At 41.6% G+C, this 13,810-nt stretch overlaps 1 protein-coding gene across 1 annotated transcript; it reads left to right on the forward strand.

Annotated features, from left to right (window-relative positions):
- Positions 1-1,619: 1,619 nt before the first annotated feature.
- Positions 1,620-8,238, forward strand: ODC1 (ornithine decarboxylase 1; the record flags this gene model as incomplete). The annotated part of the gene is made up of 10 exons (XM_081997792.1): positions 1,620-1,721; positions 1,891-2,064; positions 2,233-2,405; positions 2,693-2,827; positions 2,975-3,056; positions 3,387-3,470; positions 4,772-4,934; positions 5,018-5,130; positions 5,400-5,614; positions 8,097-8,238. The coding sequence occupies 10 exons, from the start codon at positions 1,620-1,622 to the stop codon at positions 8,236-8,238; spliced, it is 1,383 nt and encodes a 460-aa protein (XP_081853918.1).
- Between the last annotated feature and the right edge of the window lie 5,572 nt (positions 8,239-13,810).

The raw sequence follows: 13,810 nt of genomic DNA on the forward strand, positions 1-13,810 counted from the left end.
AAGGTCCTTTCAAAGAGGCTTTTAAGAGAAGACTTTAATCCAGCTTCTGGGAGACTTAACACTGCATGTGAATGAGAGCAGGGGGAGAAGAGGCTCGGTGGATTGTTGGGGTTTATTTCATTAGAGTTAAAGCTTAGTCTGTTTGAATCTCAAATCTGGTTTGTCTCTGGTAAGTGAGAAATGATCAGAAGATGCAAAGTAGTTCTTGACACTGAGTTCATCAGGTGCCATATGTTTCTGAAGGCTGAAATGAAGTTGCATAATCACTGACTTTTCAAAGTCATTCAGTGGGTGAAGTTCGATGGATTCTAGTACACAGTATATGGAATGAATGATGCAGTTACGTTACAGATTAACAAGGTTCTAAAACATAAGTTTTTTCATACATGTTGTAGCCAGACTTCTTGAAAATAGAGGGAACAGTGATGTAACTAAAGATTAGTGAATAATTTAGACTTTGCATAATCTTCGTTCCGAATCTGTATGACTAGATTGAGTGTTTAAAAAAAAAAGCTGAAAGAAGTAGGAGGGCTGGACCTGGTTACATGAAACTGTATATTCCCTATGAGTCACTTGCAATGCTGAGGTCTTTAAAAGGTAGTGCACACTTCTGCTTCAGTTAACAGCTTAATGGAGTAGACTGTCACTCTGTTTGAACTAACCACTGAAAGGATAGCCTATACACTTTGCCATGGACTTCATGGGTCTTAGACGGCAGAGGAATGTGCTTTTACTCTTTAGGGACTTTATACTTGACTGGTAGATTTCTGTTAACAGTGGAGATTTGTTACGGTCTGCTGTAAAATCCTGTTATAAAGTGTTAATTGGGATTGCTGTTCAGACTTTGTCTGCAGGTCACAGTTAGGAACCACTCTTTTAGTGTGTATCTGCCACTCCTGACAGCTGAGGTGTTCTTATGGGTAGAACGGGGAAGGTCTAACCACCAACACAGCAACTTCAAGGAGAGCCCTGATCTCATGGCTGGTTTATGCATAGTCTGAACTGTAGTGAGAATCCAGATACTCAACTGGCTTTGACCTAGTGAGAGTTGTTACTACTCAGAAGTCAGTAACATCCTCAGATTCCGTCTGTAGTAACATTTAAGCCCTTTTCCCAGAAACTGGAAATGATAATACTGCTTAAGAGCTGTTAAAAAGAAGTGGTAAATATGTCGATACTGGCACTAGCCCTGATGTTAATAGCTTCAATGTGGAGATGAAGACGACCACGGAAACTTCCAGGGACTTGGACTAATAATATCTGACAGCATCTATTTGATTTTTTTCTTTTCTTTGAATAGGTTTAGTACACCGTATTGTTGCTGAACAGAGGAGAACTTGCCTTTGAGCTAACAAGACTATTTTGTCGAGTGACTCCTTGGTTCTGATTAAATCTGATTTGTCATCTATGTAAGTTCCTAATCTGTGCTGCTATTAGCGATCACTGTAGGAATCACATAATGGTAAATTGTATGACCATGATGTGATCATATAATGACGAGAAGATTTTAAGTGTAGTGAATGTAATCTGTATGAATTTAAATGAAGTAATGAGTATGGTTTTTTGTATCAACAGTTTATACTTCAGTCCTTTAACATAAACCTGAAATCTCAGAAATCATGAGTAGCTTCAGCAATGAAGAATTTGAATTCGCCTTCCTTGACGAAGGCTTTACTGCCAAGGATATCCTTGACCAAAAAATAAATGAAGTGTCATCTTCTGTAAGTATGATAGAAAAATCACTGCATTTTGTGATGCTATGAATTTATAAACTAATGGAACAAGTTGTCTTTGCAGACCTTCTGCAAGGCAACCTCCTTCTCAAATGCTGACCTCCAGGCCTATCCTGTTATCCCTTGTTTGTAACTTTAAGATGTGTATTTGCTCTAGGATGATAAAGATGCCTTCTATGTTGCTGACCTCGGGGATATTGTAAAGAAGCACATGCGATGGCATAAAGCCCTTCCTCGGGTAACCCCCTTCTATGCTGTAAAATGTAATGACAGCAAAGCTGTAGTGAAGACACTTGCTGTTCTTGGTGCAGGATTTGATTGTGCCAGTAAGGTAAGATTGTGACTGTGTTCTGATCTGTGACATTAGCATATGTTCAGCTTTACAAGATGTGCTCATATGAAATTAAGCATAACCAAGTGGTGTTGCTTTTGTTGTACTGATTAGTTTGATCATCCATCTAGAAATATCTTTTACGAGTGTAATCTGTTCTTTCTTCAGACGGAAATACAGCTGGTACAGAGCATTGGCGTACCTCCTGAGCGAATAATATATGCAAATCCCTGCAAACAAGTATCTCAAATCAAACATGCTGCCAGCAGTGGTGTACAGATGATGACATTTGATAGTGAAGTAGAACTAATGAAAGTTGCAAGGGCCCATCCAAAAGCTAAGTAAGTTATGCTAATTGTTCTGTAGCTCTTGCTTGAGTTCCCAAGTTACAGAAACATCTGTTATCTAAAACTTGGTCTTCATTAGGTAAGATAGGCTGCAAAGTTATGATAAAAGAAACCTACTTTTAGCCAGTGAAACCTAATCCTATGTAGTTTACTGGCATATTAGGAGAAGACAGGCAGACAGGAAAGCTTGTATGTTTAAGCTCAGTCTCATTCTAAAGTTGTAGCTGCCTGATAACATCTTCTATACTGGCACTTAAACCCTTATTTTTTCCTATTTCTAGATTAGTCTTGCGCATTACAACTGATGACTCTAAAGCAGTTTGTCGTCTGAGTGTTAAATTTGGAGCTACACTTAAGACTAGCAGGCTTCTTCTGGAGCGTGCAAAAGAACTTGACCTCGCCATCATTGGTGTTAGGTGAGTTGATAAGATATGGTCATATTAAATTGATACTTCTTTAAATTGTCTACCTGACAATAGATGCCTTTGCATATATTGACTTGAGTTTTATATAAACCTCTTGACTAATTTACCAAGTAGCAACTGACATGTATCTCTTTGTAGTTTCCACGTTGGAAGTGGTTGTACAGACCCAGAGACTTTTGTTCAAGCCATTTCTGATGCCCGCTGTGTGTTTGATATGGGAGTAAGTCTAGTTCTTTCTCTAAAACTACAGCTCAACTGGTGGCAAAACTGGAGCAAGTGTAAAACTGTTACAGGGTTAAAAGCTAGCTAAGTTGCTAATTTTCATGTTGTTGCCCTTTTTTGAGGCCATGATGGCTTATTTTGAACAGTTCTGCAAAACTCACCTATGGATGTGCTAAAATCAGCAGCTCAAACTCAAGTGACTGTTACTTGAACATGACAAGTTAACTCTGTTCCATTTGTTAATAAAATTACTTTATATTGCTTTTTAAGCTAGAATGATAAACTGAGAACTGCTTTCTTAACAGTGTCACTGTTAATCTCATTTTAGGCTGAACTTGGCTTCAGTATGTATTTGCTTGATATTGGCGGTGGTTTCCCTGGCTCTGAAGATGTCAAGCTTAAATTTGAAGAGGTATAGCTTTGCTAAGAACTTTTGCAGGTTATGGAGTCTTTTTGAATATTGATGTGGATTAAACAAAATCTTGCTTTTGTATTGGTGTGCAGACACTTGTAAGTATTTGTGTGCTTGGTCAGAAATTGAATTTAGAGGAAGAAAGGGGAATTAATCTGAAGACTTAAAATTAGATGAACCCATTTAGGTACATAGCTAAATGACTGCATAAACGTGCAGAGAAATTAAACTCGTAAAGCAGGTTTTAATTGTAGGCTTGATTCTTACTGGTATAGTCTGAAGTACAGTATCGGCTGGAAGTCTGTCTGTATTGGCGGTGCTCCCAAATTGGGTTCAGGACTACCTTTCCCCCCTATTGGTCTTCTGGATGACATGAGCATTGATGTAGCAAACTAGATCAGCAGCTGATGTAGTTTAGAACTAACTTTTAGATAATTTTTTAATTGATCAGTTCTCTAGTCTGCTTTCACACAAATAGTGCTGCTTTGAGAAGATGGAAGGTGGCTAGGTATTAATAGGACTTCCACTTAGAGCAGTGCTGTCGGAACACCTGCCAGTATAAAGTGGTCTTGAATGATGTTACATATTTACACAAGGAGACAGCAAATAAGTTACATAAAGTGAGTTTGCTGCTAATGTATGGGCTAATGCTACCTCACTTGTAATGCCTCTTAATGAAGGCTGGCTTCTCCTAGTGTACTGTTGGCTTACATGCAGCATCAAGAGCAAATGATGTTGTTCTTGGGCTCCATAGTATAATGCAGTCATGCTGCAGTTGGAGGCAGCTTAATAATCACTGACATCTTCAGAACTTGGAAATAACTCTGTTCATGATGGCAGCTGAATTTCAAAGGTGATGACAAAGCATTCTGTGTTCTTAAGATCTGGTGAGATGACTTTCTTGGGGATGCAGTAAGTTGGGGTATATTGCATGATTTAGCAGAACTACAAGCAAACTAGTAATTCAAGTTGAATTGTGGGGACTTGTAGGACATTAATGCTGGCTTAATGACTCTAGGAGGGGTGATTTCCTTTAGATTCAAACATGAGCTGCTTGGTCACTTAAATTTTTAAGCTGCAAGTGATATCTGCTTTTGTTGCTTTGTATGAACTAAATCCAAAGCAAAACTTTGAATAGGAAAGTAAAGCAAAGGCAGTTGACAGATTACAACATGCAAATGGTTATTATATGTTTGACCAGTATATCATTGTGAGCATGAAAGTCTGATGTCATCTCAGACTCTAAAATAGCACTGGAGTAACTGCTGATGTACTAATATTGGCAACTGATTCTTCCCTAGATCACAAGTGTAATCAACCCAGCGCTGGATAAATACTTTCCTTCAGATTCTGGAATAAATATTATTGCAGAGCCAGGAAGATACTATGTTGCATCAGCATTCACACTGGCAGTCAACATCATTGCAAAAAAAATTGTATTAAAGGAGCAAACAGGTTCTGATGGTATGTAAGTCTGGACCTAATCTTAATTCTAGACAACTGTTTCTTTCCAAGCATTCTCTTACTGGTATCTCAACTTCTTCCAGATGAAGATGATGCAAATGACAAAACGCTTATGTACTATGTGAATGATGGAGTCTATGGATCGTTCAACTGCATCTTGTATGATCATGCACATGTTAAACCAGTTCTGCAAAAGGTATGCTCATTCAGAAGTGTCACACACTAGTCATATATCGTGGATGTAAGAGAATTTTTGTCACAGAGGTCAATTCTCACTCTCCCTTCAATGTTGCCAGAATTTGGCATTTGACTTATGAAGCATGCAGTGGAATTACTTCAAAGCCAAGGGTAGAGAAGGACCTGCATCCCGCCTCTTCTCTGCGAGGTGGAATGTTACACTAATTATGCTATTCTGGAAGCTCTCTTTTGATAGTCAAACTAATTATACTCAACTCTCTTCTTTAGCGGCCTAAACCAGATGACAGCTGCTATTCTTGCAGCATATGGGGACCAACATGTGATGGCCTGGACCGTATTGTTGAGCGTTTTAACATGCCAGAGTTGCAAGTTGGTGACTGGATCCTGTTTGAAAACATGGGTGCCTACACTGTGGCAGCAGCTTCTACTTTCAATGGATTCCAGCGGCCAACAATACACTATGTGATGTCAAGACCAGCATGGTTAGTAATTACGTATCTTGATGCATCAGTGCTTTTGCTAGATGACTGTAATGAACAGCTCGTATCAGTTGGCTTCCCCTTAACAGGGTTTTGGTGCTGTAGCTCTTGTGGTGTGGAAGAAGGTAATACCTCTGAAGGTTTTTGCTGTGTGTTTAAAACAGTCCTAACACTACCAATTATCCTTTTCTGTGATTAACTCTGTCCTGGTTTCAGCTGGGATAGAGCTAATTTTCTTCCTAACAGCTGGTATAGTGCTGTGTTTTGGATTTAGGATGAGAATAATGTTGATAACACACTGCTGTTTAGTTGTTGCTAAGGAGTTGTAGTGCTTATACTCAGTCAAGGGCTCTTCACCTTCCTGCACTCTGCCAGTGGGGAGGTGCACAAGAAGCTGGGAGGGTGCACAGCCAGGACAGCTGACCCAAAGGGATATTCCCTACCAGATAATGGCATGCTCAGTACATAAACTGTAGTTGGTTAGGGGGTGGGAATTGCTGCTCAGGGACGGGCTATTGATCACCAGGTGGTGAGCAGTTGTTGCATTGGGCACCACTTGGTTTTGTATATTCCTTTATCAGTAATATTATTATTATTAATTCATCTTTGCTTGCTGTCCTATTAAACTGGCTTTTATCTCCCATGAGTTTTTTTCCAAGTCTTGCCCCCCATCCTGCCTGGGGCAGGAGGTGAACGAGCAGCTGCATGCTGCTTAGTTGCTGGCTGGGGCTAAACCATGACAACTCACTTACTTCCAGGAGAGGTGCTTTTAAAGGGGTAATGTTAGGAGTCTTTTCACCTGGGTTTCTGGCTTTTCACTCTTGCACAATGTACAGAATCATTACGGATTCTTTACAGTTAGCCTCTGTGACCAGTAATTAGAGACCAGTCAATCAGTTTTAATAGTATGCTGTCTTCTAAATTGATAGCTTGCTAAATTCTGACTGGAGGAGACAGGAACACTCAACAGTGCTGCTTCACAATATGATCTGTCTGTTTATTTGAGAGCTGTTCGTTGGTTTAGGTTGAGCTCTGGCTCATTGCTCAGTGCAGAGTGCTAGATCTTCATGGGAAGTTAAACAGGTAAGCAAAAAAAGCAGGACTGCCTCTTGAGTACAAGGATACTGTGAAACTCCACCTTAAACAGTAGTTTAAAGTAACCTGGCTGTTCTTCTGTGCAAGACAGGTTAAGAGATTGCATCTTCTTTAGAAGTGGGGTTTCCTGTAGGAGGAAGCCTTTACCTCTGAAGCCTGCCTACTAAACTGACAGCATTTAGGCAGCAGTATTACCCTGAAGCATGATTAATTTTGCTAGTGGGTTGCCTTCAAATTTATTGAAAATGCTTAAGTTCAGGGGAGTTTGTGCCATAAGAGGAAGCTTCCTGCATTCTTTTACTAGCCTAGCCTCTCTACAGAAGGCTTGGATTGTTTCTTTCTTTTAGTGAAACCTCCAGTCAATTGAAGCATTCCTCAAATCAAATGAAGCTTTTAGACTTCCCATAAGACTCCACGCTTGTGTCTTAATTGAACCAAAAATGGCTCTGCAGGAGCTTTTTCACTATAGCACTGGGTTTCTCTTAAAATGTAATACTTAATCTGAGGCATACTGAGTTTCATTATGCAGACATAACCACCATGCAAGGCTACAGCCCTTCTTCAGTCCTATATGACCTGCATTTTCTGTTGGCAAGAAAATTGTGATATCAACTGGCCCTTAACTTCATCGATACATCCCCTCAGTTACGGTGCAGACCTTTCTAGCACTGGCAAAAGCTTTTTGGACTGTAATTACATATATAAAAGTATACAACTAGGTTTGTGGCTAGATAACTGGAAGTTCTCTAGGGACAGGTTGAGTACTAAGTAAAAGCTAGTGGTATATGGGGAGCTGTGTAGTAGTGCAACTTCTTGCCTTGCATATAGTTTAAGATAACAAAGTCCAAAAACTCAGTCAACTGAAGTTCTTCTGAGCTTGTCTTTTAGTACAATTCCTGTCTGAGTATGGAGGGAGTTACATGGTTCTCACTGGTCAACTCCCTTATATTCCTAGTCTGTCATCCCAACTTTTACTTGGTTCAAGTTACCCAGGAAGGTGAGGATGTGGGATAACAGATAGTCAGTGACACAGGTCTGAAATTCTGAACTAATGAGCACCAAGTCATTAAATCTGTATACCATGTGGTTTACAGATGTAGCTACAGCTACATAGGCGCATCTTTGCGGCTCTAGATTCTACCCAGAAATGGTGAAACCAGCGTGGTATTGGCACTTGCCCAAAAACCTAGCTAGCCACAATTGACCTGTACAGACTGTGCATTGATTTTCTTTTTTCCTTTGTCAATATTGTCTGAATTGCAGATGATGAGTAAAGAGTTCATCTTATGTTCCCTGGCAGTAAAAAAGTACTTTGCTTAGCTGCTGCTTGGCACATCATAGTGAAACACTTTTTGATTGTTGCTTTTCCCTCTCTTTTTTGTCTTTCTAGGCAACTAATGCAGCAGATCAAGGAGCAAGGGTTCCTAGCTGAAGTGGAGGAGCAGGATGTTGCTAGTCTGCTATTTTCTTGTGCCTGGGAAAGCGGAATTGAATATCCAGCGACTTGTGCTTCAGCTAGTATTAATGTATAGGTAATATTTAGTAATTAACTGCAAGGTTAGTCATTGAATTTAGGGCATTTGGGGGACCATTAACTTAATTCTTGCTAGAGTTTTTAAGTGTGATTTTTAAGGTTTAGGTTTGGCATAAGTGCAACAAAAATGACTAGAAGATGGGTCACAATTATCTGTGTTCCTATGGAAACTATTTGAATATTGTTTTATATGGATTTTTATTCACTTTTCATGTATGCTACTAAAGACTGACCCTGAGCTGTCAAACAAGTATTTGTAGCTTGTGTATGGCAGAATGGGCTAAGCTTAGTGTTTGTGACCTACTTGTTTTAAAATAAAGTATATTGAAATAACTGCTTATGTGTTTTGTTCATCTTGTAGAAAATTAATCTGTCATGGATGGCTCTTATGGCATATATGAAGGCAGACCAGATGCTGTGAGCCCAGAGCTTATTAATGAATAATACAATTGCCATCTCCTCCCCTACCCTTGCCCTCCTAGCTTACTGAAGTGAAGGAACCCCTTCATGGGTAGGGAAACTAAATGGTGTCTTCCTTTAATATATGATCAGAAAGTTGTATACCATGCAAATTCTTGGCATCACATTTGTCTTTCACTATTGGACATGGGCTCAACACACTTACATATTGCAAGTTGAATGTAATGCTGTTTTTATTCATGTTAGTCTGTAACTGCTGTGGCCAGGACTGATGGGTATTTAAACACATAGTCATTAATGAGAGAATACAGCACAGGCTCCATGGCTGCCACTGACAAGATGATTGTTGTGTGTGTGAGGATTAAAATATGTCATGGGAAAAAGTAAGAAGCTGAAACTGTGGCTGACTAGCAGGGGATGACTACTCTGACCCTTCTTGCCTAGGACTAGTATAAAATGGGTCATAAGAGATGGGACTTGACATCCTTTGCATGCAATGCAATTGGAAGCTCTTATTTAATGGCATGAAAATACATGCTACCCTGTCTACCCTGTTAAACTTCTGACTTTGGATTAAATGTAATAGATGACACTAAGTAATAAATGCTAGAAGCTAATACAGGGTATGTTGATGATAAAATTAGCGAGTCTGGTTACAGAAGTAGCACATTCTGGCTTCTACTTAACATGATACTAGTTTTTTGCCACTTGCACTAAAGTTGCAGAATATTTGACACACTAATCTTGTCTGAGATCTGGATCTGTTTCACATGCCAGAAGGTCCTGGACTGCAGGCATCCCTTAGCAAATGCCTGATGTGTAAAGAGGAAAACCTTAACCTATTCAATAAGTGTGTAAAGCTTCTAAGCTAACTTCGAAGTAAGTGTTAAAATTTAAAGGCTCATCCAAAGAGCAGCCATTGCCCACAGAAACAGGGGCTGTATCAAGATGAGAAATAAAGCTGTTTTCCTATAACCAGCTGTGAAAATGATGTTTAACCTCCATGAGGTTTACCTCACATGAGACTACACTCAGGGTAGTCACACTAGTAGGGTAAACAGGAGTGATGGTACCTCATTCCTGCTTCTCCTGAAGCATCCGAAGTGACTTCTCTTTATTTCCTTCACTTGTGGTTTCAAGCTTGAGATTGACATAGCACTCATCTTTATTCTCATGTATATAGTAGCCAGCTGAACTACACTGGTGCAAGCTTCTGTACATACACATAGTGGAATGATAACCTTAATCTCAAAGAAACTCCCTGCATCCAAACTGGAGTTGCTTTTAGGTTTCCAATCTAAACCTCCCCTGGCACAGCCTCAGGCTGTTTCTTCTTGTTCTATTGCTTGCTACTTGTGAGAAGAGACTGACACTTGCCTTGCTACACCCTCCTTTCAGGTAGTTGTAGAGAGCGATGGTATCTCCCCTTAGCCTGCTCTTCTCCAGGCTAAACAACCCCATATCTTCCCCTGTGAGGGCCTAGTGTATTTGGTGGAAAAAATCCGAACAGGTATGCAGAAAAAGTACTTCTGGAAAGACTGCAGTTATCTAAAGGAGATGTAGCTACTTTTTAAACCTGCCCGATTGAAGGTTGGGGATGGTTGAACCAGAAGGGACTACAGCTGTAGTGAGACCTTGTGTGACATCTGCACCAGCAACTACTGCCAGAGCCCACTCTCTTGCCCTGATGGGCAAGCGGCACAGTCTGGCGTCCTCTACTTGCAGGCAGTGGAGACCACCTCCAGTAGGTAGTTTGAAGGCAGTCACTTGTGGAAGCTAATTAGTAAGCTTCCCCGAGAGGAATGTGGCAGGCTGCCAATTAGTTTCTTGATTTGCATTTAACTTGATTGGTTGGTTTAGCTATTTCATTGGGTTTTCATTTGTTTCTGCTGGAGGCCAGGGCAGTAGTAACATGCTAATAAGCATTTTGATTAACTTGTGATGCTCCCCAAAACAGATGTAGCTGACCCCAGTTCTTTATCTTTCTCTTCCATGGCAGAGAAAGATGTATGCAATATGTATGCAATGTATGCAGTATGTTGTAGCCTCAGCTGCTGCTCTGTAAGCCATGTCTAAGGAGAGTGTCAAGTGCTTAAAAAGAGCTATTAATCTTCTTGAGCATCTTCTGTGTGAAAAAAACATGGGTTTTGCTAACTGACTTCTAGTACTTGTCATAAAGCTTTATGGTAATGGTGGTGTGTTTTTAAGCAAGAAATAAGTTTCTCCTTTGAAGTTGGATTATGCTGAGCAGATGTTCTGGTCTTTGGGATACTGAGTATATCTGTCCTTCATCTCACAGCTGCCCTGCTCCTGGCTTCCACAGAATCTTAGTGGTCCATTTCCACTTTTTGAATTGATTTGAAAATACCCCAAGTGACAGGAATCAGTCACATGGTAAATCAGGCCCTCCTGACTGGGGAGTCCCTGCCATCCAAACTGGGAAAATATGTTTAGTTGTGAAAGCTAGAGCACCACATGGCACAGCAAGGATGTAACTAAGCAAGCAGCAAACTGCTACGGTTTAGTCTGACCTCCCTTGCCCAAATCTTGGGCCATCAAAGCCTTGGCTCTTGTTTTATCACATTCATGGATCAAATCTAGTTGTTCTAGCTGCGCATTTTAATTACTCCTCCCTGGAGCAAGCTTGTCTGATACGGGAGGCAGGGAATTGCTGCATGCCAGAGAAATTGAGATCAGCTGCATCTGTCTTATAATTAGCTTAACAAATATCTGAGTTGGAGCCAAGAATAGCCTCTGCCATCCAGCTCGCTTCTTGCTGACCATGCTCTGTACAGTGCTGCGTCTGTCTCTGGACACATGGACTTGGCTGGACCATTTGCAGAGACTGTGGCATTGCTGCTCCTGATGTCTCCAATGGTGATGGTGGTGTCTGTCCTTTTGGGATCACTCTCAGGGGAAAAAGAGAGTAATATCTGAGGCGAATGCCAAGATCGAGCTGAGGGCATGGCTTCTCATCACCTCATTCCTCTTTCTTGAGTGGTGAAGCCATTTGAGGTCTGACACAAGTCTAGCTGAGACCTTCTGTAAGTCAAGTCCACCTATGTCTATACATGGCCTGTACTGGAGTTCAGCATCCTTTGGTGCAAGCGTAGTTTCATATATCAAAAAAAAGTTGAGAAACATTGGTCCTCTGAAACTACATCAGATGGAAGATCAAAGGTGGGAATGTGTTAGAGAGGGCAGGGAGAGTACTGAAGTGGAGGGAGCAGGCTGAGAGGAAGTAAGGGACAAGTTGGGGAGTGACCAATGGTGGAGCCTACTGTGGGTCAGACTGCCCTTGTCTTGCTCCATGAGCATTTAACTCACAATTTAATTTTTAAGCTGCTAACTTGTAGGCTACAGCAGAGGCCTTGCAGACCAACAGTGTCAGTGCATGAATCCCCTTGGAAGAGGCAAGTCTGCCGCCTCATTTGCACCAGCCGAGCTGGGAGCAGCGCTGGGCAGGGACCCCGCAGCTCCACCTTGCAGGACCAAGGCTTCATCTGGGAACAAACCTGGAGCTAGAAGGAGAGCTCTTGTCCTCTCACAGACCTCAGCCACATCAAGCACTATCATTTAAACACATCTTTTATAGTGAAATACAGTACCAGTGTGCAGTAAGACTGAAATGGAAAGCTTTCTTTCCAGATCAAAACCATCCCTTTTCCACAAAAAAGAAAAAAAAAATCATTATCTTCAAGTATTACAGGAAGAGCTTAGACAAATAATGTTATTTGATTGTCAAAAAGTAAAAGGTCATCAGTCATTGCAATAATGATTATTATTTTTAAATTTCTCTTGAAGTAAGTGCTGATCAGTACCAAAAGAAGTGAGAGTAATTTGCTTTAGAGAAGAGTCCCTGGTTTTGACCATGCATCACCTGGTTTTCTTTACAGTTTGAAGGCAGTGGGTATCTCAGTGGCTATGCTCTGGTTTCAATACCCATGACACAAATGCCTCCAATTCAAATTTGTCTTTAGCTAGTTAGAACACTCTATTTGACTATACTGAAAATGCATTACGAACATGGAGCGTATGGGGCTGGGACTTACATTTTGGTAAGCTTTTCTATTGCTCTTCAGCTGGTTTTGTAGTCCTCTGCGTACAGGAGGCGTTTAGAGCAGCGAAACCACAGCGGTGCCACTTTTGGAAAGCTGGCTGTGGGCGCTCGGAGGGGTACCGCCGCCAAGGCTTCGCCCTGTGCGGTGTGAGTCTGAGGGCTAATGCAAAGGTGAGCGCTTCGGGCACGAACACTGGTGGCCCCTTGAATCCCCTCCATTTCGGTAGGAGAGGCCACCCATGTTGCAGGCAAATGAAGGGAGCTCCCTCAGGGAGTTGTTGTCCATGTTGCCTTGCAAATAGCACTATAGTCCAACTAATATTAGGCCCTTATTTGCATGTGTTTCTTGACGCTTATACTACAGTAACAATTTTCCTCAGTCTTTGCCTACAGACAAAACCATTAGCCACACTGAAACCAACCCTCCCTCTTCCTCTCCCTCATTTTAGGGAGCTGGTCCCAATCTTTCCCAAAATATTCCCACACCAAAAAAAAGTGCCTTCCGGCTATACTGTCTTCAATTCCTGCTCTCAGGGTGCTTTGCAAAGGATTAATTGTCCCACCCTGCCTTTGTGGTACAGAGCCAACTGCCGTGTTCCACTCCAGAAAGCGGCCAAGAGACAGCAAGGCTGCACAGCAGTTCAGGCGGGGAGCAAAGGCAGGGACACTTGTGGCCCAGCGATGCAAAGAGAGCAGTGCTCCCTGCTGGGTTGCTACCAACACCTTGCCATTGCTGGAGAAGTGCAGGGTCAGCCTATGTACCGTGGGAAGGCAGCAAGCACCGCGTACGAGCTGACAAAGGGCAGCTGTAGCAGCTCAGTACAAAGGATTCCCAAAGTACTTTGCAATCACAGGTATTATTTAATCCGTCTTTAAAATGCAGTTCCCCGCCTTGGGAGAAGAACAGGAGTTGGACATCCAGTTGGCTTAAGCATCACCCTTTTATATTTGGCTACTAAGCTGGGAATCAGAAGGTGTTGGCTCTGGGTTGGCACTCTTGCCAGGAACGGGGTTGCAATGCTTCAACAGGATAACGTGGATGCAGTTTTCAGTAAGACAACAGAGGTGCTGCTGCCCTTACTGTGAGGAC

Source organism: Phaethon aethereus (genome assembly GCF_964289735.1).
Source record: "Phaethon aethereus genome assembly, chromosome: 3".
In the NCBI taxonomy this organism is placed as follows: Eukaryota; Metazoa; Chordata; class Aves; order Phaethontiformes; family Phaethontidae; genus Phaethon; species Phaethon aethereus.